We start from the raw sequence: 25,764 nt of genomic DNA, 5'->3' as shown, positions 1-25,764 counted from the left end.
TCACTAAATGTATTTGTACCCCCACCAGTACTCACAGCTTTTTCTGGTCATTTGCAGATAGGTGCAGAGCAGAGAAGGGTTGCGGTCACCTGATGTGCAAAAAGGCTCAGCCTTCCTGGTTCAGCTCTTGTACCACAAGTGTCCTTTAATGGTCGATTTAGTGCCACGTTTTTTACATTTTTGTGCTTTTTGGGGTGGCTTTGCTCTTTACGATTAACCCCAAACACTGTGTGGTGTTCCTAAGTGCAGGAAGGCCGTGATGTGCTTTGTGGAGAAAGCATGGGTGATAGACAAGCTTTGCACAGGCACGAGGCACAGCGCTGTCGACTGTCAGTTCAGCGTTAATGAATCAAAAGCAAGTGGAGCAAGGTGTCTTTCAGCAGAAGCACACGCAAAACAAGGCTGTGTGTTGATCAGTTGATGAGCAGTGACCAGACCCTAACCGGGATGCCCGGGACCTGTGGCTCGGCGCTTGAGGTTGCATGTAAGGCGTCGTGCCGAGGAGGAGGGGACCCAGCGTGCGCCGCTGTCTGCGGAGCCGGCTTGACGGGACCTTTGGCGCGGCCGGGCTCCCCTGAGCGTCTCTGCTTGCTTGTTTCAGTGCATGACCTGCGGCAGCAGATGACAGCCTTGCAGAGCCAACTGCAGCAGGTGCAGCTGGAGCGCACTACGCTGACCAGCAAGCTGAAGGCGTCCCAGACCGAGATTGCGTCCCTGCAGAGTGTCCGGCAGTGGTACCAGCAGCAGCTTGCTCTGGCCCAGGAGGCCCGGGTCCGGCTGCAGGGCGAGATGGCCCACATCCAGGTACAGCCCCTGCCGTGGCCAGCGGCTCATGCTGCACATCTGGTGTGAACACTTGCTTTTTCCCTAAATTGAAGCGACTTTTCTGAGTTTAGACTTCACCCATAGGTTGTTTGAAAATCTGCTGAGCACCCGTCTAGCCCACACCCCACCACGTGGGCAGGGAGGCCCTGCGGGGAGGGGTCACCGCCTTCTATGACCTTCTGACACAGGGAGTTTCACAGCTTCTGCTTGAGCATTTTAAATACTAAAATCCCCCTCTCTGGGACGTCCTGTGTTCCTCGCTCCGAGTCGTACATCCCGTCCCCTCTCTGGGGTCGCCTTTTGTCGTTGGAACCCAGCTGTCAAATCCACACCTGCGGGGGTCTCGGGCCGCTTGCTCCCCGGCTCTCCTGCGCCATCACCGCCTCCTGTGGTGCGTTTCTTACGTGCACAGAGCGCGGCACACGCCACCTCCTGGCAGAGCTCTCCAGCTGCCTGGTCACCAGATCCTCCCAGAGAACACTCATTTCCCATATCCTCGCTTTCTTCCTGTGTTGTTAGGGTACCAGAGTGTCAGCCTCTAATTCTGCGTGAGTGGGAACAGGTGTGAGTCCAGGTCTGCAGGGTGACCGGGGCCGAGGCATGCTCTCGGGAGCAGTAGGCAAGATGCTGAAATGCACTTTGCTCCAAATCTCAGTGTTTGGACTAATTGGACCGATTGTGAGGGTGCTGATGGTGCCTTGGTCAGCCTGTCTTCTTTTTGAATTTTGCTGTGGGTTTTATTTTATCTCCCCACTTTTTTTTTATCCAAGTAAAATATCGTACCTTTTTTGTTACAATATTCAAAACATTGAAACTTTACTTCTCAAGTAGAGGATGTAAAGTACTAACTCCACCAAATCCTCCTTTTTAAAAAAATCTAAAGTCTACAAATATACAAAATAGAATTTTAGGGCTTCCCTGGTGGCGCAGTGGTTGAGAGTCCACCTGCCGATGCAGGGGACACGGGTTCGTGCCCCGGTCCGGGAAGATCCCACATGCCGCGGAGCGGCTAGGCCCATAAGCCATGGCCGCTGAGCCAGCACGTCCGGAGCCTGTGCTCCGCAACGAGAGAGGCCACGACAGTGAGAGGCCCGCATAACGCAAAAAAAAAAAAAAAAAAAAATAGAATTTAAAAAAATTTGTTGTATCTATTTTTAAAATAAATTTATTTATTTTTGGCTACGTTGGGTCTTCGTTGCTGCATGCAGGCTTTCTCTAGTTGCGGTGATCTGGGGCTACTCTTTGTTGCGGTGCATGGGCTTCTCATTGCGGTGGCTTCTCTTGTTGCGGAGCACGAGCTCTAGGCACGCAGGCTTCAGTAGTTGTGGCTCATGGGCTCCCGAGCGCAGGCTCAGTAGTTGTGGCGCACGGACTTAGTTGCCCCACGGCGTGTGGGATCTTCCCGGACCAGGGCTCTAACCCATGTCCCCTGCATTGGCAGGCGGATTCTTAAGCACTGCGCCACCAGGGAAGTCCTTATGTTGTGTATTTTTTAAGCTAGAGGACCTGGCTTAAATACGTCCTTAGCATAAATAAGCGTTTGTTCTACTTACCATGTGCTTGGAAATAATTGCAAGTCAATGCAATTTTGAAGCTGTCGTGCATTTATTTGAGGCATGAAATATTTAAAGAATCCAGATTTATATCCTGAGCTAAGTCAGAAATGGCATTTGGAAGACAGAAGTGGAGAAAGAGTCCAAGGGAATGGCAGTTTGAGAACCATAACTGCTTTTTTCAAATTCCTTTGACACCCAGGTCAGCGTTCCTTAATCCAGGTCAGCGTTCCTTAATTACCGTGTGTGGTACATTTTCACCCTCTTTCTCCAGTAACATGGAAGCGTCCCAGGAATGTTCAGGTTGGAGAAGAACGCAGGGTAGTCTTTATTCTTTTGTTGCCTTGAGATGAAGTCCCGGCGAATGACGCCTTTCCTTGCTCTGGGCAGCTTCCATCTTAGACCCTGAAGCTCACAGCTTCTGGTCGCATTGGGCACCTGTAGGTCTAGGAGCGTTCGCGTCGGCTCTGGAAGGGACGTGCTCGCAGGTCTGCATGGCCTGGGTCAGACCGGGGCGGATGCCAGTGCCACTTCCTGGGAGTGGCCAGGGTCAGCCTGGTGCGTGACCAGGACAGTCGGGGACTGAGAGGGCAGGGCCTAAGGTGTGTCTGGCCGTGGGTCAGTTTATCTGATGGGCAGATTCCTGGCTGTCCCTGCCGCCCAGTTGAGGCCCCTAACCTCCGGACTCAGGGATGCCCCTTCAGTGGGAACTGTCACGTAGGTCTTACAACAGACCGCACCATCGTGGGGGTGATGAGCGCTGACTTCTGGGCTGCTGGCTGGCTCCTCTTAAGTACACAGAACACAGATGGCCTGAGTGTCATGGTGGCTGCCAGGGGGGTGGGCAGGGAGGCCCTGCGGGGGCGGTGGTCCTGGGGAGCGGCCCTCCCAGGGGCCAGCGCTGTACAGAGACCCTCACCCTGGTGGCCTCAGGGACTGGCTGGGCTGTGCTTGTGCTTGGAGTCTAGCAACCTTCGACTTGTGGTGTTTTTCTTTGAAGATTGGACAGATGAGCCAGGCGGGCCTCCTGGAGCACCTGAAGCTTGAGAATGTGTCCCTGTCCCACCAGCTGACGGAGACCCAGCAGAGGTCGATCAAGGAGAAGGAGCGCATTGCCGCCCAGCTCCAGGGCATCGAGGTGGGGCCGTGCTTCTGGGGCTGCGGGGTGTCAGTGTTGTCTTGGGGTTTGGGGGTTTGGGGTTTTTTTTTTATACGTAAACATCAGTAGTACGTACGTGCGTACGTATGCATATCTTTAAAAATACTCCTTTGAGCCATGTGCAGTGATTTAAGGTTTCGGGATTCTGTTCCTCGTGTTCCCTGTATGCTCATCCCCCCTCCCTCATCTCTGCACGCTCAGAGGTAACCTGGGCCTTCCTCTGAACTGCCTAGTTCCGGCCTCAGCCTGCGTTGCCATTTCACGCTCCAACAGCCACGTGGACTGGTTAGGACCGTGTCCAGCCTCCTCTGTGGATTATGCCAGGGTAGGGAGATGCAGTGGCTTTGACCTGTGGTCTTTGTCAGCTGTGAGACCCTGGACTTAATATCTTAACTCTCTGGGCTTTGTTCCCTTTTCATTAAATATGGATAATAATACCTACTTAATAGGCTTGTTGGGAAAAGTAAAGAAGAAAAGGGGTACACGGCATCCTGGCATTGTGTACCGAGAACCTCACGGTCACACAGAAGGTTGGTGTTCTGTGACTGTGGTCTCCCATATCCCCACTTATCTGCACGTGCTCCTTTGTCCTCACGGATGACGTGGATGATGAAAGACAGTTGTGTTGTGTCAAACACATGCTTCAAGGGCTCAGTGTCAAAGAACTAAAAAAATTCTAAGTTATAAGCTAATGTTTTTTCCCTAAGAAAACTCCTAGATGTTGCGTCTTATCTACATAGTCAGGACGTAAGGAATGCCATATTTACCCCACGGCCCCTGGTCTCTAGTCTTGCCAAGTGGCATCCGGAAGTAATCTTGTGGGACTTCCCTGGTGGTCCAGTGGTAAAGAATCCGCCTTCCAGTGCAGAGGACCCGGGTTCTATCCCTGGTGACGGAACTAAGATTCCACATGCCGTGGGGCAACTAAGCCTGCGCACCACAGCTACTGAGCTCGCACGCCTCAACTAGAGAGCCTGCGTGTCGCAACGAAAGATCCTGCATGCCACGACTAAGACCCGATGCAGCCAAAAATAAATAAATAATCTTTAAAAAAAAAAAAAAAGGAAGTAATCTTGTGAAAGAGAATGTGCCGTGCATCACCCCGAACAGCCTGTCTTCACGCAGGTGGCGGCGGTGGCGGCTGTGGAGTTTCATTCACCACTTTATCCCAGTTCTTAAAACTGGGCTGTCTGCTTGCTTCTCTCTTCAGCCAGGCCCGAGGGTCAGCAGGGGAGCCATGGGTGGAGGAATCGGCTGGTGGCCTGTCTTGGCAGTGGGAGGGCACCAGCTTTCTGCCCCCGTCCCCTCGGGCCCTCTCTCTGTGGGTCATGGACAGGATGGTGACGGGGACGATGGCCTCTCTCCAGGGTGGTGGGCTTGCCCGCCGAGGCTGTAGCTACAGGTTATCCTGCTTTTTAAAAAATGCTCTGTCTTCTGGGCCCAGGCTGACATGTTGGACCAGGAAGCTGCCTTTGTGCAGATTCAGGAGGCGAAGACGATGGTGGAGGAGGACCTGCAGAGGAGGCTGGAGGAGTTCGAAGAGGAGAAACAGCAGCTGCAGACGACGGCGGCCTCGGCGGCGGCCCTGGAGCAGCAGCTGGAGCAGGCAAGCCCCTCGGGCGCTCTTGTCGCTGCCCTGGGGCCGCGGCCAGCCTCACGGGGCTCGTTGGCGCTGGTCTGTCCGTCACGTCGTCAGACCCGGCGGGGGTTCACTTCAGCTCGTGGTCTTCTGTGCCGCAGCTTTACGCAGAAGGCTGCCTCCAGAGCATCGTCCAGACTGTTTAAAACCCAAGCACGGAAGAAGTACAAACTCTTGGGACACGCGGTGTTTTCGTTCAAGCGCGGTTACATTGACTACAGTTCCTTTTATCCTAGGTGAAGCTGACTTTGCATCAGCGAGACCAGCAGCTTGAGGCTTTGCAGCAGGAGCACCTGGACCTGTTGAAGCAGTTCACCTCGACGCAGGAGACTTTGCAGAGCAGGGAGCAGGCCCTCGGGGACCTGCAGCTACACCACGACGAGCTGCAGGCCAGGCTGGATGAGCTGCGGGGGGAGGCCGCCGCAAGGGACGACGCCATCCGTTTCCTGCAGAACGAGAAGATTGTCTTGGAGGTGGCTGTGCAGGCAGCCCAGAGCGGCAGGGAGGAGTTTGATAGAGAGGCAGAATGCCTGGAAGAGGGTGCCCAGGACACGTCAGCAACCTTAGAGCAGTTGACACAGGAATTAGCCATCAAGTCCAGCCAGGTAATGCAGTTTGCTGTCACTCTTTTACGCGTGGAAATCACATATACAAGAAGTAACGCTGATTGTTTGGTCCTTTGTTTTGTTCTTTTTTTGAAACATGGAAGAACGCTTCCGGGGGGGGGCCCAGGGCTCAGCTGGGGAAGGGGCCCACAGCAGCTGATGGGGTACTTCCGGTCCTAGGTTAGTGGCTGGGTGTGTAGATACCTGGCTGGGAACTGGGAACCGAGTTGTTTGGGGCTTTGAAAGTAATCTGCCAAGAAACACCAGCTTCAGTGCACCTGTGAGGAGGAGCTCAGACCTGGGAGAAGCAGCGTGGGGCTTTGGTTCTTTCCTTCCTGACTGCCTGACCCAGTGCAACGCCCTGGACGTGTCGGCATGACGGTGGGTGAGGGTGGGAGACGGCCGAGGGTCCGGGTGTGTGCGCACGTGACCTAGCACGCCACACCCGGGAGCTGCCATGCTATGATGTGGGTGGACAGTAAACAAATACAGACGGAACGAGAAAGCTGCAGGGTGTGGAGGAAGTAGAGTTAGTGTCGGGAGTGGTTTTGTCTTCGAATCCAGCTCCATGAGCGTCGAGGACAAGAGGAAGTCGGCACGTTTTCCCTCCAGGAAGTAGGTGCGATTTCTCTGCAGGTGCTGACCCGTCTGTACCCTTCTAGGACAGGAGGCACAGAGGCAGGTCTGTGCACCCGTGTCCCCCTGAGGCACAGGGCCCTCCCGGAGCCATCCGTGTAATGTCTGCACACGTGTCCCTCACAGGTGGAGCACCTGCAACAAGAAGCTGCCTCCCTGAAAAAGCAGGCACAGAAGACAAAGGAGCAGTTTCTTCAACAGAAGGTGAGAACGTGGGGTTAGCTTGCTTTCTGTGAAACAAGTGCATGAAGAAAATCCTGTACGTTTAATCTCTTCACTGGAAGGAAACAATTCAAGAGGAAGGTAACAGCTAGACTCCAGCTTTTTTAAGAGACCTCACTGATTCTGAGATACACTCCTCACCCCTCCCGTTTTTATGCTTCTGAAGTCAGGTGCATTTTCAGGGTGGGGTTGGCATCCGGATCATGCGGACATGCCCTGCTGGGACATCAGAGTGAGTGCGTGCTGCTTCCACAGCGGCCAGGACTCCTGCGTAACGTTGCTTTGAAAAATGTCGCACCACGACCCAGCACTGAAATAAGGCTCTTCACATTAGTGAAGCTGGTTCTGCTGTCTGAGGAATGAGTGCAGAGCACCACCAAGGGTCTGAGGAAGGGGCAGCCGAGGACGTTGTAAGCGGTGGTGGGTTTTATCACTTGAGATGCGAGCGGAGTGCCTGTCAGAAGCCAGGCAGGGCAAGTGGAGTGGGAAGGAGTGGCCGCATTCCCCCGAGGAAGTGAAGCAGTCAGGCCCCCAGCGGCTGGCATGGCTCCCCTGTCCATGACCCAGTCCTGTTTAGGTGTGTGTCTCAGTGAGTGGTAGCACGGATTTGGTGAAATATGTATCTTCAGCCCCAGAAAGTTATATAGATAAGTGGTGAGCATTTTTGTTTAAACGGCTTGACCCCTTGGAAGACCCGCCCCGCGGGCTGCAGCTTCCGGCCTGTTGGGCAGGTGATGGTGGAGGCCTACCGCCGGGACGCCACCTCCAAAGACCAGCTCATCGGCGAGCTGAAGGCCGCAAAGAGGAGGCTGGACTCGGAGGTGAAGGAGCAGCGGCAGGAGGCCGTCAGACTTCAGGGGGAGAAGAGGGCCGCGGAGGTGCAGCGCTTGCACCTGCAGAGGGAGGCGTCGCAGGCCCGTCAGCAGGTGGTGGATCTTGAAGGGCATCTCCAGTCCACGCAGAGGGAGCGCGACAAGATGGAGACACACTTACAGGTCTGGGGACGCCTTTGACTTGTGAAGGTTCAGCCGAACGGGCCTGGGGCTGTACCGTGGGTGGGGCGGGGCCTGTGGAGCTCAGATCCAGGCGGAGGAGAGCTGTGGGGGCGGTTCCTGAGATGGTCTGAGCGGGCGTTTGAGTGGGCGCTGGAGAGAGGCAGCAGGGGGCACGGGGACGTGGGCTGGGCCGCCTGCAGCAGCTGCTTTGGGCTCCGGGCTTTAAGGGCGGTGGGGCCAGATTTGCTGTGCACGCACCAGGGCCCCCATGGCCGGTGGAGTCTGTGAGAGACAGTGGTGGCTGTGCCGCTGAGGGTGTCTGGCACGGGGCCAGGGAGAGGGAGCCCTCAGGCCGGATGCCTGCAGCTGAGGAGTGTTTCTGAGGCAGGCGGCAGACCTGGGGAGAGCTATGGCAGGGTGTCAGACTGAGGGCTGCATCTTAACGTGTGACATGTCAGAAGTCCCACGGAGGGCCGGGCAGGGTCCAGGGAGGCAGGTAGGCTGGAGGCTGCAGCTGAGAGCCATGAGAGTGCAGGCAGGACAAGAGGGCCCGGAGGCTGTGGGGAGCCAGGGGCTGGTGGGACCCCTGCAGCTGTGGGACGCAGGGCTCGCGGCTGCGAGGGCCGAGCCGGTCCTGGGGGGACGGTGCTCGTTGCACAGGGGGAGACGGGGCAGCGGGCAAGTCCAGGAGGGGGGCGTGAGGCTACCCCGAGGTGCTGGGAGAAGCTGGGGAGGGGACCGGGCGGGAGCCGTCGCCTGAGGCGTTCTCGTTGGCAGCTCTTCCCGCCTATCCCACCAGCGGCCTTGACACGGGTGGTGCAGGACCCTCGGCCTCCGTGCAATGACCGCTTATCGCAGGGTCCTTGGCCAGGGTCTTCCTCAAAGCCCGTGCCCTGCAAGACGGCCTTGAGAGGAAGCCAGTCCCACATTTGGGCTTCAGGTGGAAGGCTTGGCACTCCTCATTTTCTCTCGTCCTCCCTTTATTTGAAGTCTTTGCAGTTCGATAAAGAGCAGATGGCTGCTCTTACGGAGGCCAACGAGGTGCTCAAGAAACAAATAGAAGAGCTGCAGCAAGAAGCCGCAAGGTACGCGGGCGCGGGGTGCGTGCTGGCGGGACGCCGGGCGGTGGCTGTGAGCCGTGCGGGCCCCCCAGCACTGTCTGTCCAGCCCTTGCCGGTCTACAACAGGTGGCCTAGGAAGTCAGAGTCCACGTTTAAAGCTGGAAAAGTGATTCCGTCGTGATCTGACGGTTACACGTGGATGTGCTAACACATCCTTTCACAAACACTCCCCATTTGTTTTTGTTTTCATTTGCCTTTTCGTGTCAAGCGCCTGTGGCAGCGCCCTTCGCACCCCCAGTGCACTGCCCAGGGTGGACACCTGTGCCCGTCCCCGCCCGGCCCGCGCCAGGCCTTTCACTCCCATTGCGTGTCCCACGCCACTCTGCTCTGTCCGCCGCTGATGTACTGTGAGCCTGAGTGTTGGGTTCCTTGCTGCTGGTCAGGAAGAGCGCTGGAAGCTTCCATTTGGTAGGAGAGGAGTCTTCTCTGTCTCCACAAGGTGGTTTAAGCAGCTCCGAGAGGGGAGCAGGACAGACGAAAGCACGGTGATGGGCTCTGTAGGGGATACCCACCGACCGCATCCTGGGGAGCTGGGTTCTGGGCAGCGCAGTGCTGGAGAGGGTGGCGCTGGGGGCAGATGAGGGTGGAGCTTGGATGGAAACGCACTTGGCTTTTGCTTGGTGTGGCAAGTGGGTCGGAGGTGAGCTGAGACTTCCTTCTGTCTCTGCCACGCCCCAGGGCCATCACCGAACAGAAGCAGAAGATGAAGCAGCTGGGCTCAGACCTGAGCAGCGCACAGAAGGAGATGAAGACCAAGCACAAGGCCTACGAGAACGCCGTGGGCATCCTCAGCCGCCGCCTGCAGGAGGCCCTCGCGGCCAAGGAGGCGGCCGAGGCCGAGCTGAGCCAGCTGAGAGCCCGGGTGGCCGGTGGCGGCAGTGACCACACCCTGCACGTGGGTAACCTGCTTACTCCACTGGTTGCGGAGAATCGGTGCAGGGGGCTGCAGGGGCATGACGTGTACAGGCACCTCCCCTCCGAAACCCTTCTAGGAGGGTCTAGAAAGGAGGTGTGTGGGCAGCGTTTCTTCAGAATACCTCGCGGTAGCAATGTGACCGGGGGCTCTGACGCTGCGTTTGACCCCTGCGAACGCGTGCGGGGCGCTCGCCCTGCTGGCCCCGGCCCTCCTCATGTCTGAGGAGGAGGTTCTGTGAGCGCCATGCGTGGGGTGTGAGAGGGCTTGGGGTGAGGGTCGAGGGGTCCAGGACAGCCTTTTGGACAGGTGGCGTCTGAAATGGTCTTGCGCGACGGCGGGCATCTCAGCAGAGCGCTGCTCCTGTGTGCTGGGTCTGGGGGCACGGGGCCAAGTAGGGGTCTGGCTGGAGGGGCTGGGAGCCAGGGTCGGGGGGTTTGGAGTGGAGCTTCCATGTGACAGAGAGCGAGCCGAGACCTGGCCACCATCCTGTCGGGACGACCTAAGGCCAGGAGAGGCTGCGACGGTAGCTGAGGTGATGGGAGCCAAGTGCAGGAGGCGGTGGGAGGCGTCTCGGAGGCCAGCACCAAGGCGGGGCGGGTTGCTGATGGCTCTGCGACAGACGGCCCTTGAGGTGGACAGCATGTGCGACGTAGTGGAGGGAAGTGCCTGTGAAACGCTCGGGTCCAGGAGGAAGAGGGACCTGCACGCGGTGAGGGCTGAGAGCTGCGGGAACTGCTCTTCCCCCCATGGCGTCCTGAGGCGAGAGAGAGCCTTTTGCTTTGGGTTATTGTTTAGGGTGGGGGACCGGCAGCAGGGTGGGCACGCGCGCGTGTGTGTGTGTGTGTGTGTGTGTGTGTGTGTAGGGGGTGTATGCACGTGGTGGAGGCTCTCAGGTCTCCTCTGGGCGTCACACTGTCACTCTGTCAGTCACGAGTGTCCTGATCCCCAGATCCCTGCAGTCTGGATCTGACCACCTCCTTTTACTTTGGCTAGTGGGTATAAAATTCTGTGTTTTGTTTATCACCCACCGATTTGAGTCATTTCCCTTATGCTTAGTAATCGTATTTTTTTCTCATCTTTGTTCCTCTCTCCTCTCAGTTTAAGAATTCGTAAGTTGGAGGACACTGTAGCATAGCGTGGTCTCTTGTAAAATACATAAATTCAGTATTCCCTGTCACATGCTTACTTTTTACATTGGGAGCGGGAGAACTTACTCAATTGCAATTTCCTTTTTACTTTAAAATCTCTCACTGTTTAATTCTTTGACTTACATGGTACCAGCAGTGGGTGTCACTGCCATGCAGTCTGTCACCCCCTTGCTGCACAGCCGGTGGCAGCTGGGCAGAAGCACAGCCTGGGAGCCAAAATCCTGGTTCAGCCTGTGCTTCGGCCCTGGTGCGGTGGGGTCTCAGGCAGCTCACTCACCTTGCTGATCCTCAGTAAAACGGAGGCCGAGGAGAACCAACAAGGGCCTACTGTGCAGCACAGGGAACTCTGCTCAATATTCTGTAACAACCTAAATGGGAAAAGAATTTGAAAACGGATAGATACAGGTATATGTAACTGAATCACTTTGCTGTACACCCGAAACTAACACAACATCGTTGATCAACTCTACTCCAGTATAAACTAAAAGGCAAAAAAAAAAAAAAAAAAAAATGAGGCCGATGGGGCTTCCTTGGTGGCGCAGTGGTTGAGAATCCACCTGCCAGTGCAGGGGACACGGGTTCGAGCCCTGGTCCGGGAAGATCCCACATGCCGCAGAGCAACTAACCCCGTGCGCCACAACTACTGAGCCTGCGCTCTAGAGTCCATGAGCCACAACTGCTGAGCCCACATGCCACAACTACTGAAGCCCGCGTGCCTAGAGCCCGTGCTCCTCAACAAGGAAAGCCAACGCAATGAGAAGCCCGCTCGCCGCAACTAGAGAAAGCCCGTGCGCAGCAACGAAGACCCAACTCGGCCAAAAATAAATAAATTTATTAAAAAAAAAAAATGAGGCCGAAATGAGGTAAATGGTAGAGCCTCCCTCATTAGGACGGCTCTGTGGAGAGACACCTGTGAGGTGCTTAGATCAGCGCCTGCCCCACAGCAGCAGCAGGAAGAGTGTGTGTGCGTGTGCATTTGTGTGTGTGTGTGTGTGTGAGCGCGTGTGTGTGCACACGCGTGTGGCATTGGTTACATCGTGCCTGGTGCAGCTTAGTTGCCACAGACGGTAATTGGTAGTTCTTATCTTTCTGTGTTTTCAAAGCATTAAGTGAAAAAGTGAGTTTGTGAGTCGTTACTGTGTGGCTACCCGGTAGCTGACTGCGTCCTGTAAGGGAGAGGGAAGACTGCAGAGAGCCGATCACCTTGGTTGCAGCCTTGCGCGGTCAGTCCGAGCCGGGCTACGTGCTGGGACCCGTGACCAAACCCACCTTCCGTCCCGGCCCTCAGGAGCGGGTCCAGGCCCTGGAGGCGGAGCTGCAGGCTGTGGGCCACAGCAAGAGGATGCTGGAGGGGGAGCTGCAGGAGGTCATCGCGCTGACCAGCCAGCAGCTGGAGGAGCAGCGGGAGAGGGTGCTGGAGCTGGAGGACGAGGTAGGCGGGCGCCGCGCGGCCCCATGTGCAGGGCGGTACTGCTGGCCGGGGCGCTCGGCCTCCGCCCTGCGTTTCCGGGGCCGTCGGCCGCTTGCCCGGGTCTCTGAGCACCCGCCCTGCTGGAGCCGCGCATGCACGCGCTGCAGCGGGGCCCGCTGTGCCCGCTGCCTCTCTGGTGTGGCAGACGAGACACCCGGCTCAAAGGGGCTCGACCCTTTAGAGGAACTCCACGTAACTCTCAGTCCCAGACGGTCATGGCTTTGGGTGGTGCCACACGAGCAGCGTGGTGGTGTCACCTAGGGCTCTGCACAGGGTCCCAAGGTGGCTGTCGGGAGCTGTGGGGCTGCGTGCACCGTTGACAGTTGTCTCTCACTCTCAGTCCGGGCCCGCCTGGGCTCCGACCCTGGGTGTGCTTCTCTGCAAACCCACGGTCCCCGGGGGAGGGCTGGGCTGTCGGCTGTGGGTCCACGAGAGAAGGGACGTGGCCGCGGCAACCTTCCCAGCTGTGAGACGAGGGCCCTCGTGTCCGGGGCAGTGCTCGCCTGTGCGTTCTTGCTGGTGGTGTTAGCTGTTCAGTTCCTGATGTGCGAGCGCTCCATGAGCCAGAATGGGCAACTCCCTGATGTCACGGTGACTTTGGTTTGTTTCAGCTGCAAGAGTCCAGAGGCTTCAGGAGGAAGATAAAGTGCCTTGAGGAGTCGAATAAGAAGTTGGCTCTGGACTTAGAGCATGAGAGAGGGAAGCTTATGGGCCTTGGACAGTCCAGCGCGGCCCTGAGGGAACACAACGGCATCTTAGAGACAGCTTTAGCCAAGAGGGAAGCAGACCTGGTCCAGCTGAACCTGCAGGTATGGAAACTCCTTTGCAGCAGGAGACTTGCTGCAGGCGGGGCAGCCCTCCGAGGGCTTCGGCTGTGTGGTCTGCACTTGGTCATCACAGCCACCTGCAGGGTAAAGGCCAGAGAATCTGCTGGAGTCGCAGCCCCTCTGCCAGCCCTGAGGCGGGGGTGGATCCGGGGAGCCTGTGTCTCCCCGCAGCTGAGCTGTGGAGGGACTAGGCTCAGCCCATGAGGTTCCTTGTGGGTGGGTGACTCCCGGAGGGTAGAGGGGACCTTTCCCAGCTCAAGGCAGTCATGCTGTGCGTAAGGGACTCTGACCCGAGGGCCTCCTGTGATTCAGCACCGGGGTTCAAATCCCAGCGGGGCTCTCCCTGCAGACCCCGTTGTTAGCTCCTCCTCTCTGCAGCCCCTCTGGGCGTTTCAGGGAAGTCTTCAAATGGTGTTCAACAGCCCATCCCAGCCCATGCCTTGAATTCACCAGATTTTAGAGCGCTTCCTTAGTTCCCACCACTCCTGCCCCTGGCAGCCTTGCTACGGAGGCGATTGCGTTGATAACCCTGGGTTTATATGCATCTTTTGGGTTCCTAACGAGATGCTTGAATATGATCATATGATTGATGACACTCCTGTGATCTGAGATTCCGGTTTTGCACACGGCGTTCTCCAGAGATGGGATTCTCACTCCTTTCCTGGCTTGTACCCTTGTTGGCAACATGTCATGATGTCTTGAGCCCCCGTGACACTAGACTCCCCGGGCGCCACCACCCCCTCCATCTCCATTGGCACTGATGAGAGTGGCCCCTGCTTGTTCCCAGGGCTCTTCAGGCTTTGGAAATCTGACGTCCTTCCTTCCTTACCACTCTTGGAACGTGCTGTAGGTGCAGGCAGTTTTGCAGCGCAAAGAGGAGGAGGACCGCCAGATGAAGCAGCTCGTCCAGGCCTTGCAGGCCGCGCTACAGAAGGAAAGGGTGACGGTGCACAGCCTCAAGGAGCAGGTGTGTGTCTTCCAACCGGCTCCAGATTGCAGCCTCATAGAGCCTCTGGAATGTAATTTTTAAATGTCCGAAAACTGAGTATTAGTACCCTTGACATGAGTTCCCTTCCAGGAACTTAGCGTGTGAATACCTTTACTGACGTGTCCAAGGACAGGGTATCGTCATGGGGTTGACGACAGCGAGGCTGGAGAGGGCCCCCTCCCTGTGCTCATCAGTGAAAGAGTGTGTGCCGTCGTGCAGCTCTAAGATATGTGCACAGAGCTCCGTAGCTACGTATTTTGCTGGGGAAAGATGCCCTGCACGTAGTGTGGAGTTAAAAAGCAAACTGCAGAGTAGTATATGTTTATTTGTGTTAAAAATGCAACCCAGATAGGTGGTTCTGGAGACCCGTGGCCATGTTCTGCATTTGGAGCAGTCTTCCTGGCTCATGTGTTCACCAGTGCATCAGGTGGCTCATCCCGCAGAGGGCCCTGCCCTGGCCACCCTGCGAGCTGGAGTGGGCCTCAGGCCGTGCACTTTAAAATTTTTACTGTCATGATGCCTCGTCTGTGGTTTCTGTAAAGCTCTTTCCTTGTTAGACTGTCAGCTTCCTGGGACGAGGTCTGCGGCTTGCTTACCCTCATGTCCCCAGTGCCTGCACAGAGCAGATGCTCAGAACACGTTTGTCATTGGCGCATTCATGCGTGTGTAGGTGCATGTGACCTGGGCTTTGCCACAGTCTTTAAAAATTTCTCCACGAAAGTACACTAGAGATAGAAGGAGATAGTTCTTAATTTCCTGGGTGAGACAGTAAGACATTCTTTTAAAGTAGGACTAGTTTTAAGGTACGTTAAGAATATTTTAACGTGAACAATTATTGGCTTGTTCTTGACCCACGGTTGCCTCGCCTGCAGCTGACATTTTATCCTTGCATGGAGTTGCTGCACGTCTTGTGGTTCCGAACTGAGTCAGCAACACTCCCTACTTTTCTATCCCCACCTTCCTATCTTTTGCTCTGTACTCAGGTATCACTTAATAGTTTTATTCTCACCTTAAAGACGTAACTAGGAGATTTTTAACTAAAGGTGCTGGAGGGATAATGTATATTTCACTTTGATTTCTTTTTTTAAGGGCAGTAATTGTAAATGATGCTTATTTATTCCTCTGAGTGCGTTTGGTCTGATTGTCTTGATTGTAAAAATAGTACACGTAGTAAAAATTTTTAGTGTGCACGGAGATTAAAGTACAGATCATCTTGAATCTCTACCTAGTGACAACCACGGCTAATGTCTTCTATTGGAGTTTTTTTTTCCATTCATGTATGAGTTCTTTCTATATTCATCTGTAATATACTATAAATATTTTTACTAAACTTCTTTGAAATGAAGTGCTTGCTAGTGCAATTAGACAAGAAAACTAAACTGTTGGAAAGGAAAATGGAAAATTTCGTTACATTCTGAGAATTTGTTTGTTTTCTCAGAAACCTTGAGATAAACTGTCGTTAACTATGCAGAAAGCTAGTTGCGTCCTAATGGATGACGAGCAATAGCTTTCTTACAGTTATTAGATGGTATGTGATGGAGAGGCGGGTTCCTCCCAGATACGTGAATTGTGAATGCGTGTAATGAGAAACATGCAGATATACTTAAGGAAGACTGTAACCACTGCTCAGACCAAGAAAGTTGGGCACATTTGTTCGCTCAGCAGGTGCTGCTACCACGTTGCATGCTTGAGGGCCAAGCGTGTGTTCAGTACTTTCATCCTTGATGGGGACCTTGGAAGGCTTTGGAAGGAAGGCCTGCAAGAGCAGCTAGGATGCAAGGGGTTGGGCGGCGGCCTCCACGAACCCGGGCACGTCCTGTGAGGCTGCGCCTCTGTCCTCGATGACGCCGTGTTCTTCTTCCCAGGTTGCTGCCGCCCAGGGGGAAGCGGGGCACAACCGCCGCCATTTTAAGGCTGCCACCTTAGAGCTGAGCGAGGTGAAGAAGGAGCTGCAGGCCAAGGAGCGGGAGGTGCAGAGGCTGCAGGCGGAGGCAGATGGGCTCCAGTGAGTGCGAGAGGGCGGGGCCGGGCGCCACCACCCCCTCCATCTCCAGTTAGTGCCTTCAGCGCACCAGGGCCCCGGTGTCCTGGCAGATCGCTGAGTACTCTGCAGGCAGATCTGAGAAGGAGAGAGAGATCCGATTGCTATCTCAGGATGCCGCAGCTTCCGTCTGAAGCTTTGGCCTTGATGCCGTGTGCTCCCACTCTGTGCCCTGCTGGTTCTTCTCTGAGAAGAGATCTTGAGCCCTCTTCTCAGAGAAGACCCAGCGCAGACAAAAATAAATTTAAAAAAATAAACAATGAATAAATTTATTAAAAAAAGGCACACAGCTCTCCCACTCAGAGGCTAACGCCCCCGCCCCTTCCCTGAGGGTCCCCACCGTCACACGTGGTCTTCGAGGCGCCTCCCCAGCTCCCCTCGGGCTTCCCTTCGTTGTGGTGCGCGGCTCCCGTTGGAGTGGCCTTGGCTCGCACCCGTGCAGGCACATGTGTTGGGCACTGCACGTGCATCGGTCCCTGCCACCATAATCCGTGAACTGGGCTCACAAAGCGTCCCTCCCCGGGGGTTGTGAGGATTCGTTGAGCTAGTGCATTGCAGAGCTCCTAGAACAGTCCCTGCCCAGGGTGAGCAGTATGGGAGTTTTTGTCATGATGCGTGTCCACCCAGGACATGTAACGTTCAACTAACAACATTTTTGAGTGGGAAGGTAATTGGAAGAACGCTGTAATTTCACTCTTCCTTGTTTTTTATGCTAGGATTCAGGAGGGGAAACATTCCCAGGAAATAGCACAGTTCCAGGCAGAGCTGGCAGAGGCCCGGACCCAGCTCCAGCTCCTGCAGAAGCAGCTGGATGAGCAGCTGAGCAAAGAGCCTGTAGGAAACCAAGAGGTGACCCGCCGGGGCGGCTTTACATCTCCAGTTAACAGGACTGACAGAGCTAGACTCTGCTGGTTGACACTTTCACTTCATTCTCTGCCTTCTTGGAAAGGGATATTTATTTTTTCTAAGTATGATATTAAATGATACGCAGAGATACAGTTAGAGCAATGTTATAATGCAAGAAAGCCATTTTAAAATTCTTTTGGTTGTGTGACTTTTTCCCTTCTCTAGATGGAAAATCTCAAATGGGAGGTGGATCAGAAAGAGAGAGAAATCCAGTCCTTGAAGCAGCAGCTGGACGTGACTGAGCGGCAGAGTAAACAGGAGTTGGATGGGATACAGCAGTCAATGCAGGTACGCGGTGTGTACAGGGCGTGTACGGGGTGTGTATGGAGCGTGTACGAGCCCCTGGCAGCACTGCAGCAGCTCCTCCCTGGACTGTGCCAGGCAGCGTGCTAGGTGCGCAGCAGCAGTTCTCAATGGCTTGAATGCTCCCACCAAACCGTTCTGCAGACATTATCCCATTTCAGAGAGAAGCCCAGGTCAGGCAGCTGAGGGACGCTGAGCAGAGACCAGAGCCCCAGGGCCCCACCCTGGGCTGAGCTGTGCGGTGTGTCCCAGAAACGGGATCTCATTAAGTCCAAAAAATGAGACGGTTCCATTCGCCAATCTGTGATAAGCTTCTCTATGAAGAAATCTAGGCACAGTCTTGACTGCTCGAGGAAAGGGTCGGGAATGTGACTCTGACTGGGATTCCTGCTTGTAGGTGGACAGCTTGAGATAACCAGAACTGACTTGTATTCTGTCTTAGGAACAGTTAGGCTTATTCTAGTAGCTGATCTTGGAGTTTAAACAAGGGTTGGGTTCACTGTCAGATGTGGACATGGGAATGTTACCGGCCCCTCGGTAGAGGCTCTGAAGTGTGGATGGGAACGTTGAGGACAGGACTGTAACCAGATTCTCCGCAGTGTAGACCCTTGGAGAGGAGTGGCAGGGGGAGGGGAGCGACTCATGAAGGCTGAGAGTTCCAGCCCCTTGGAATTGTGATGTACGAACTAAGATTTGTGCAGTGTGTTTAAGACCTTTCAGGTTTTTTTTTAAACTAATGTGAGTTATACATTTACCACTTTTTTAAAAAAAATTATTTAGTTTATTTATTTTTGGCTGCATTGGGTCTTTGTTGCTGTGCGCGGGCTTTCTCTAGTTGTGGCGAGGTGGGGCTACTCTTCTTTTTTTTTTTTTCTTTTTTGCGGTACACGGGCCTCTCACTGTTGTGGCCTCTCCCGTTGCGGAGTACAGGCTCCGGACGCACAGGCTCAGCGGCCATGGCTCACGGGCGCCGCCGCTCCGCGGCATGTGGGATCTTCCCGGACCAGGGCACGAACCCGTGTCCCCTGCATTGGCAGGCGGACTCTCAACCACTGCGCCACCAGGGAAGCCCGGGGCTACTCTTCATTGCGGTGCGCGGGCTTCTCACTGTGGTGGGTTGCAGAACACAGGCTCTAGACTCGCGGGCTTCAGTAGTTGTGGCTCGCAGGCTCAGTAGTTGTGGTGCACGGGCTTAGTTGCTCTGCAGCATGTGGGATCTTCCCGGACCAGGGCTCGAACCACGTGTCCCCTGCATTGGCAGGCAGATTCTTAACCACTGCGCCACCAGGGAAGCCCAAGACCTTTCAGTTTTAAAAATCTATGACTTTTTTACTTTCTTTAGAATATTAAATCTGAGCTGGAGATGGTACGGGAAGATCTGTCCCTGACCCAGAAAGATAAATTCATGCTTCAAGCTAAAGTGTCGGAACTGAAGAGCAACATGAAGACACTGCTCCAGCAAAACCAGCAGCTCAAGCTGGACCTGCGGCGGGGAGCAGCCAAGACGGTACTGGGCCACCGGGCGGCTGGTGGGGCTCCAGGGATGCGCTGGCGGGAGGCTGGCAGGCTTTCCAGTCGGTCAGCCAGTCACAGAGTTACATTAACCAACACTGAGTGACGGTTGTGTGAAGATAGATGACGATGGGATGTTCTCCTTGGACCACAGGCCAAATCTTTTTAATTTAGAGCTTTTTCCAACAGAGTGTTTGCCTCTTTCTATGAATTTAGATGCCATTTTATTGTACTATGCTTTATAAAGCAAATGAGGGCATGGTTTGCTTGTGTTAACAAGAGCCCCTGGGCCTCTAGGCGAGACCAGCTGGGACACAACAGCTGCCAGAACAGGCTCAGGGGCCCGGGGAGCCCGAAGCAGCCGTCATGAGCTCTGTTCAGGTTATCTGTTTACCCACCGTCTGTTTTTCTACCAGTCTGTGTAAATATTTTGCAGGTGCAAAGAAGTCGCTTAGATTCAGAGGTTTATTTAGCACGGTTTGTTTATCTGTGGAAAAAGTTTGAAGTCCTAGGAAGGGGAGTCTTATGACTTGGAAAATTGACTTAATTTCTTAGGGAAACTCAGAGGCAAGGCCATGGTCCCTCTGGAAAGCTCCCACCGTGAGCTCTCATTTAGGGGGCTCTCGGCAGCTCCGGCCTCCTGAGGAGCCAGGATTGTAGTGTTGCTTCATGCCTTAGGAAGAAGGTTTTCTATTCAGCCAACATTTCTTGAACCCCCGTGGCTGCCAGCTCTGCCGATTTAGAACGAGTGGAAAGTGCTTCCCCAGAGGCCCAAGGGGAGCTGGGGAGGCACCTCGAAGACCACGTGTGATGGCGGAGACCCTCGGGGAAGGGGCAGGGGCGTCAGCCTCCGAGTGGGAGAGCTAACTGTGTGTCTTTTTTCTTTTTTAATAAATTTATTCATTTTTTATTTTATTTATTTATTTTGGCCATGTTGGGTCTTCGTGGCTGCGCGGGCTTTCTCTAGTTTCCGGTGAGCGGGGGCTACTCTTCGTTGCAGCGCGCGGGCTTCTTATTGCGGTGGTTTCTCTTGTTGCGGAGCATGGGCTCTAGGTGTGCTGGCTTCAGTAGTTGTGGCACGCGGGCTCAGTAGTTGTGGCTCGCAGACTCTAGAGTGCAGGCTCAATAGTTGTGGCGTGCAGGCTCAGTAGATGTGGCTCATGGGCTTCAGTAGTTGTGGTACATGGGCTCGGTAGTTGTGGCTTGTGGGCTCTAGAGCGCAGGCTCAGTAGTTGTGGTGCACAGGCTTAGTTGCTCCGTGGCATGTGGGATCTTCCCGGACCAGGGCTCGAACCCGTGTCCCCTGCATTGGCAGGCGGATTCTTAATCACTGTGCCACTGGGGAAGCACCTAACCGTGTGCTTTTAAAAACAGAGAAAGGAGCCGAAGGGAGAAGCCAGCTCTTCCAGCCCCGTGACGCCGGTGAAGATCCCTGACTGCCCCGTGCCAGCCTCGCTTTTGGAGGAGCTGCTGCGGCCCCCGCCTGCCGTGAGCAAGGAGCCCCTCAAGAACCTCAACAGCTGCCTGCAGCAACTCAAGTATGACTCTGCTCTGGGTTCCGTCTCGTAGTCTTTACAAATAAGCTGCAGGTCTCAGTTGGAAGAATCTTCCCTGTTGCCAGCACCGCACTGTGGTGCGCTCGCTTGGCGAGCGGCTCCGTAGTGTCTCTTGGCGGTGGGCTGGTCCCGTGCCTCTCCCTCCATCTCCAAGGTGGGAGCTGACCGGGGCTAAATGACCCTGCACACCGGGCAGTGGGAGGCCTGTGTCTGAGGCAAGGGCAGGTGTGGCTCTGGCCCTGTGAGCGGACGCCCTGCAGGACAGACCCTCGGCTCTGTGTTTCCCACGTTCTCCCCAATCGGCCTGTCGGCCTCTGTGTGGTGCACAGGAAAATGGCCAGAGTCTCTTCCGTGCTGTTCCAGGAGAGAGGCTCGACGGGCCCCCGAGGGTGTGTGTGAGCGACCTGCCGTCAGGGCCGGGTCCGAGGTGGCCAGCTGTCTCTGGGGGGGACAGCGCCCCCGGCTGTCGTCTGACCGCGCACCTCCCCTGTCTCCCCAGGCAGGAGATGGACAGCCTGCAGCGCCAGATGGAGGCTCATGCGGTCACTGTGCACCAGTCGTTGTCCTCGTGGACGCAGGGGGACCCCGCCAGCCCCTCCCGCCTGGGCGATCACGCCAACCCCAGAGGAGACACGGAGCAACACGGGCAGAGCGGGGCCACGAGAGAGCACTTTGGAGCGGTGACCGCCGAGCATCCCCACCCCGAGTGTTTGTAGCTGACTGCAGGAATGCTCTCTCCTCCGTGTTATTTATTTGACTGTGTGCTCTATTGTCTTTCTAAGAGATGGAAGTTAAGTTTTGCATTGGCCGTTACAAGGAGTAAAATAACAAAGCGAGAGTCGAGAATTGATGACAGTCATTTGCAGGTCGCAGCCAGCTTTTCCCACGAAGTGACCAAATCTTAAAAACCTAATCTAGGGCTCAGCGAGACATTTTGCATGTGTCTGAAGGGTTATCTGCGGAAGGAGGCATCTTAGGCCTGACCGTAGCCGCTGCTCTCGGACGGCCGCTGGCGGAGGCGTTGCGTGGCTGCGTCCGGCTTCTCACTTTCCTGTCTGATTCAGAAAGAGCTTTCCTCCCTGCAGGAGTGAGACCTCGTTTGCACCTTTGGTTTTTATTTTATTTTGTTTTGTTTTCAATAGCCATCTCTCCGTAGAACGTATATATAAATACCGGAAATCATCATCTAATCTTTAAAAAGTATATGCTCGTATTATTTAAGAATGACCCGAATTGTCTTTTTATTGATTGCCTTTTGAAAATCTGCAGTTAGGAAGTAACGTATGTGTAGGATTTAGGAATGTCAGAAAATTATGTTTTAAGAAATGTAATTATTTTATTTACCTTCTAAAGCCAAATATTCTTAGGCAGAAGTTCTTTGTTATTTTAGTTTCACTTAATTTTGAGGGTCTTTCCTTGCCATGAGTGCACAATGCCCACCTGTTTGACCCCTGGCCCTGCATGGCCTCGCTCACCTTGGCCAACCCCCGGGCAGGCCTGATGGCCACCAGGACGCCCACATAGACACCACGGTCAGCACACGCTGACCTGATGCATGAGGCATGGGGAGAGGCCTCAAGAGGTGGGGGGGGGGGAGCAAGGAGGAGGGGCAGGGCCAGGGCTTCCGTGGGCTCCAGACCAGGGAGCACTTTGCCCTGTGTGGCAACGTCCACCAGCGCCTGTGTGGTCGTCAAGAGATATGCTGGCCTCTGTGTGGTGACAGCCTTCAGAAGGGGGAGAAGGCCCTTGACCCTCTCATCTGGAAAGCAGCGAAAGGGGCAGGTCAGCATGAGAGGGTCTCCCGAGGTTTACCTGAAATCAGACACCCCAAGTGTGCGAGGTCCCGCCTAGAGTGACTGTGAGACTCGAGGTTTGTAAGCTTGCCCCTAGTTTGCTAAGATGATCTAAAATAATGTTTATTGTTCCAAGTTAGAGAAGAGAGAGAGAACGGGTCTGTGTGGCCCCCTGTGCAGGTCGGCTGGTCTGAAGATGAAGTGTGCGGTGTTACTGATCAGGCCAGACATGCTCGTATCACCGCATCACCTGGGTCTCTCTTGTGGAGAAGACAGCGTGGTGTTTTTAACCTGCTTGTGTTCTCTCACAATATGCTGTTAGAAGGTTAATTGATAATATTAAAGTAACATTAATCACAAAGATGTTTAGTGTTTAAAAAAATTCCCCAGCAAGTATTGGAACGTCTAAAATATGTATATCATTTGTACAGGGTTAATCTTGGAAATTATACTTGAAAACTTTATTCTGCTCTTCATTTTAAGTTGGAAATCGTTTTTGACAAAATTGTTTTTGTACCATTGGAAAAGAAAAATGGTAATTTATGTTCTTATTTATTTTGGCTGCGATATCTTTTGTTTTAATTTTAGAGCCGCTTTCTCTCTCCTTGCTGAGGTCTTCCAGAAAATCACAGTGTATCTTCCTTAGGAAAGGATAAAGGAATCCTGAGTATATCCATCAAGAGAAAGCAATCTCTGTTCCCCACCCCTTTTTCCTTTGTCGAGTCACCTCTGTGTGTGTACGTGCGTCTGCGCGTGTGTACGTGCGCGTGTACGTGCGCGTGTACGTGCGCGCGCGCGCGCCTTTAGCAGCAGTGCCTCGTCTGGGCTCCTGCTGTCATCCTGTGCCAGCTTCATCCTCTAGTTCTGTGCGCGCCCGGCCTGCCTCTGGCCTGAGCGCTCAGGCTGCCCCCCTCCCATGTCCTGTGTGTGCCCCTCGTGCTGTCACGTCTGGCCTGTAGTTCCCGACCAGGGGCCCTTGTGTCCGGGCTTCCTTAACAAATCACCCTGAAGGGGGACGTTGGACTGAATCGCCTGCTCTTCGTTTGCTGCGGGTTTTTTCTCTGAGGGGCTTTACTGGCGCTCCTGTCTCCCAGAGCTTGATTCTTTAGGGAGCAGCATTGGAAATATTCTTCCACTGTGGGCAGAAGTGGGAATTAGGAACTTCCTCATGGAAAACAGCAGTCCACTCTGGAGCACGTGTAGAAACACGTTTGCTGTTGCGCTGTATTTGTGTATGTTGTTCATCCTCGTGTCCTCACTGGAGAGCATGTCAGCTTGGACACTTCGTGATGTTATGACTTGATTTTCTTATGCTCCTAAAATAACTTACTGTGAGTGGTTGTTGTTGATTTTTCCACGGTACACGTCAGATAGATGCCACGGATCTTTTAGACTTACATGCCTTTGTTCTACTATTTGGAAGCTGTAACAGGCAGTGTCTTTGATGAGATGTGAAACTGGCTCACACTCTGGCCTGGGGTCCAGGTGCCAGGGTGGGCCTCGAGGAAGACAGCCTGTGGAATGCTGCATTAGGAAAATTCTCATTCAACTGCTCCTCAGTTTAAAGACTTTTCTTGGTATAGGGATACTGCAAAAGCCATGGGCCTGCAAGGGCACCGTGACATATATTCCTACTTTTCTGAGTATTTTTTTAACGAAAATTAAATGTCGCGTGTAAAGATTGCCAGTAGTGAAAGGGACCAGCGGATCTGAAAGAGAACTGTCCTGGAGCATCCCCAAGGGCCGTGATGTGCACAGGGCGGGGCTTGTGAGAGTCTTCTCAGAGCCTCACTCAAGTTCACTCACTCCCCGCAGGGCGCCTCTCAGTGTATGGTGGTCTCAGGTTACAATAGGATCCTTGACAGGAATGCTTCAGAGGATCTAGAAAACTCGGTGGTTTTAAGTTATTCATGTTTAATAAAAATTTCCTCGTTAAAAGGGAGTCCTCAGGTTGGGGCTATTCAGGGGAAAAGTGTCACCATGCACAATGAATTGTAACTTAAAAAGCATGTTGATTTTTTATAAATTTAAGTGTGCTTGGGAATTCCTTGAATTTTGTGCAATAAACTATTTTTTGTTAAAGATTTTTATATTTCCTTGGGGTGCTTTCATTTTCATATATATATATTTTCATAACTGGGAGTAACTTTTATCTCATGTTGTTACCAACTCTGTTCAGATAACTGAAGAAAATTTTATTGTTCTGCCAGAGTTTCAGATGGTCGTGAAGTCTAACTCCTTGTGGCTGCTTTTCACCACAGCAGGAGCGTAGCGGCTCGCCGTGTTGCTTCCTTCTTCACCCGCACTTCACTTGTTACCACACGCCAGTAAGTACGGAGGTGGGAAGCGTTCACAGGAGTAACGCTCCTTCACGGGGAACCGCTCCTGAGGGTGCAGACGCACTGCACGCGTGCTTCCGGTGTCGTCCAGCCCCCAGCCTCCACTGACTGTCCCTCGCCTGCAGCAGTGGGACCGTGACTCCGAGTTGCAATCTTGTGGCTCCCCAGTCTCACCCGCCTTCTTCATCCATACTTCATTTTTGATCAGCGAGAGTAGACCGGATGTAGATTCTTCAGTTAAATGTTATCACTTAACCAGCATGGTAAAAAACGTACAGAAAAGGAGCAGTAAACCAGTGGTCACAGAATTCGATTTTGTGGTGTGTTGGACACATGTTTTCTTGTTTCCCCACGTCGTGAGCTTCTATAACCAAGGGTCAGGTATTACGTGTACCACCCAGACCTAAATGAAGATGCTCTGACCGCCGCCTTTCGTGGCCTTAACTTCCTGAAGTACTGAGGATGCAAATTTCCTTTCCTACAGTAATCATGAAGAGGGTGATTATATGTATCGGAACTTTTTCCTTTTCCTGTAAAGCTGCTAAACACTTGCAGGCGCTAAACTAACGAGTTGATGGGTTTATTTTTAAGTTGTCTCTCCGTGGGATAGCTGTTCCGTGCTGCACCCTCTTAACGGTAGTGCAGTGGGTGCTACCGGAGTGGTCCAGGTGCAGACTCCCGGGCAGCTGCTCCCCGGCTCAGAGGGGGTGCGAGTATGGGCAGCAGTGCGCACTGAGTGTGGCCCGAGGACTTGGTCTCAGCCCTTCCGGTCACGCGGTCTCATCCGTCCTGCAGCCGGCTAGGTGGGGACAGAAGTAGGATTCTTTATGCCACCGACGTCCAGTGTGGTAGACAAGCGTGCTAGCTGTTGGGAGAGTCTCCGAGCCTTTCCCTAAATGAGGAGGAGTTCTTAGCAATCAGTAACTGCCCGCCCCAGAAGCAGCATTTATTGGAATCCTTCTGCTTGCCTTCATGCTAGCTTTCACGTCACGAAGAGTGTTGCGGGTTCTCGTAAGAAGCATTCTTTGGCAATGACTTTTTCCTGGAAACACGGGAGATGTGACACTGGGCTGCTGACCCCTTTGTCTGCCTGTTCGGTGGGGTGCGGAGGGCGGCGCTCCTGCGCGCCAGCCCATCTCCAGGCGGAGTGGGCACCCCCTCCCGAACAGCGTGCTTCTGGCTCGGGCCGGAAGCACCTCGAGGTTTGCG

At 54.1% G+C, this 25,764-nt stretch overlaps 1 protein-coding gene across 2 annotated transcripts in view; it reads left to right on the top strand.

The window, feature by feature from the left end:
• The window catches only part of GOLGA3 (golgin A3), a 44,986-nt gene extending 20,684 nt beyond the window's left edge, over positions 1-24,302 (top strand). For both annotated transcript variants that reach the window (XM_067701318.1, XM_067701317.1), the window contains exons 8-24: positions 602-804; positions 3,379-3,516; positions 4,982-5,143; positions 5,413-5,781; positions 6,544-6,621; positions 7,371-7,634; positions 8,625-8,719; positions 9,434-9,650; positions 12,108-12,251; positions 12,902-13,099; positions 13,968-14,084; positions 15,971-16,110; positions 16,863-16,995; positions 17,218-17,340; positions 18,698-18,862; positions 20,242-20,405; positions 20,923-24,302. In XM_067701318.1, coding sequence (XP_067557419.1) covers positions 602-804; positions 3,379-3,516; positions 4,982-5,143; positions 5,413-5,781; positions 6,544-6,621; positions 7,371-7,634; positions 8,625-8,719; positions 9,434-9,650; positions 12,108-12,251; positions 12,902-13,099; positions 13,968-14,084; positions 15,971-16,110; positions 16,863-16,995; positions 17,218-17,340; positions 18,698-18,862; positions 20,242-20,405; positions 20,923-21,139 — 2,927 coding nt within the window. In that variant the 3' untranslated portion in view covers positions 21,140-24,302. The remainder of the gene's footprint in view (positions 1-601; positions 805-3,378; positions 3,517-4,981; positions 5,144-5,412; positions 5,782-6,543; positions 6,622-7,370; positions 7,635-8,624; positions 8,720-9,433; positions 9,651-12,107; positions 12,252-12,901; positions 13,100-13,967; positions 14,085-15,970; positions 16,111-16,862; positions 16,996-17,217; positions 17,341-18,697; positions 18,863-20,241; positions 20,406-20,922) is intronic.
• Positions 24,303-25,764: the final 1,462 nt, after the last annotated feature.

Source organism: Pseudorca crassidens, chromosome 12 (genome assembly GCF_039906515.1).
Source record: "Pseudorca crassidens isolate mPseCra1 chromosome 12, mPseCra1.hap1, whole genome shotgun sequence".
NCBI classification, from domain to species: Eukaryota; Metazoa; Chordata; class Mammalia; order Artiodactyla; family Delphinidae; genus Pseudorca; species Pseudorca crassidens.
This window is presented reverse-complemented; position numbering and strand designations above follow the sequence as displayed.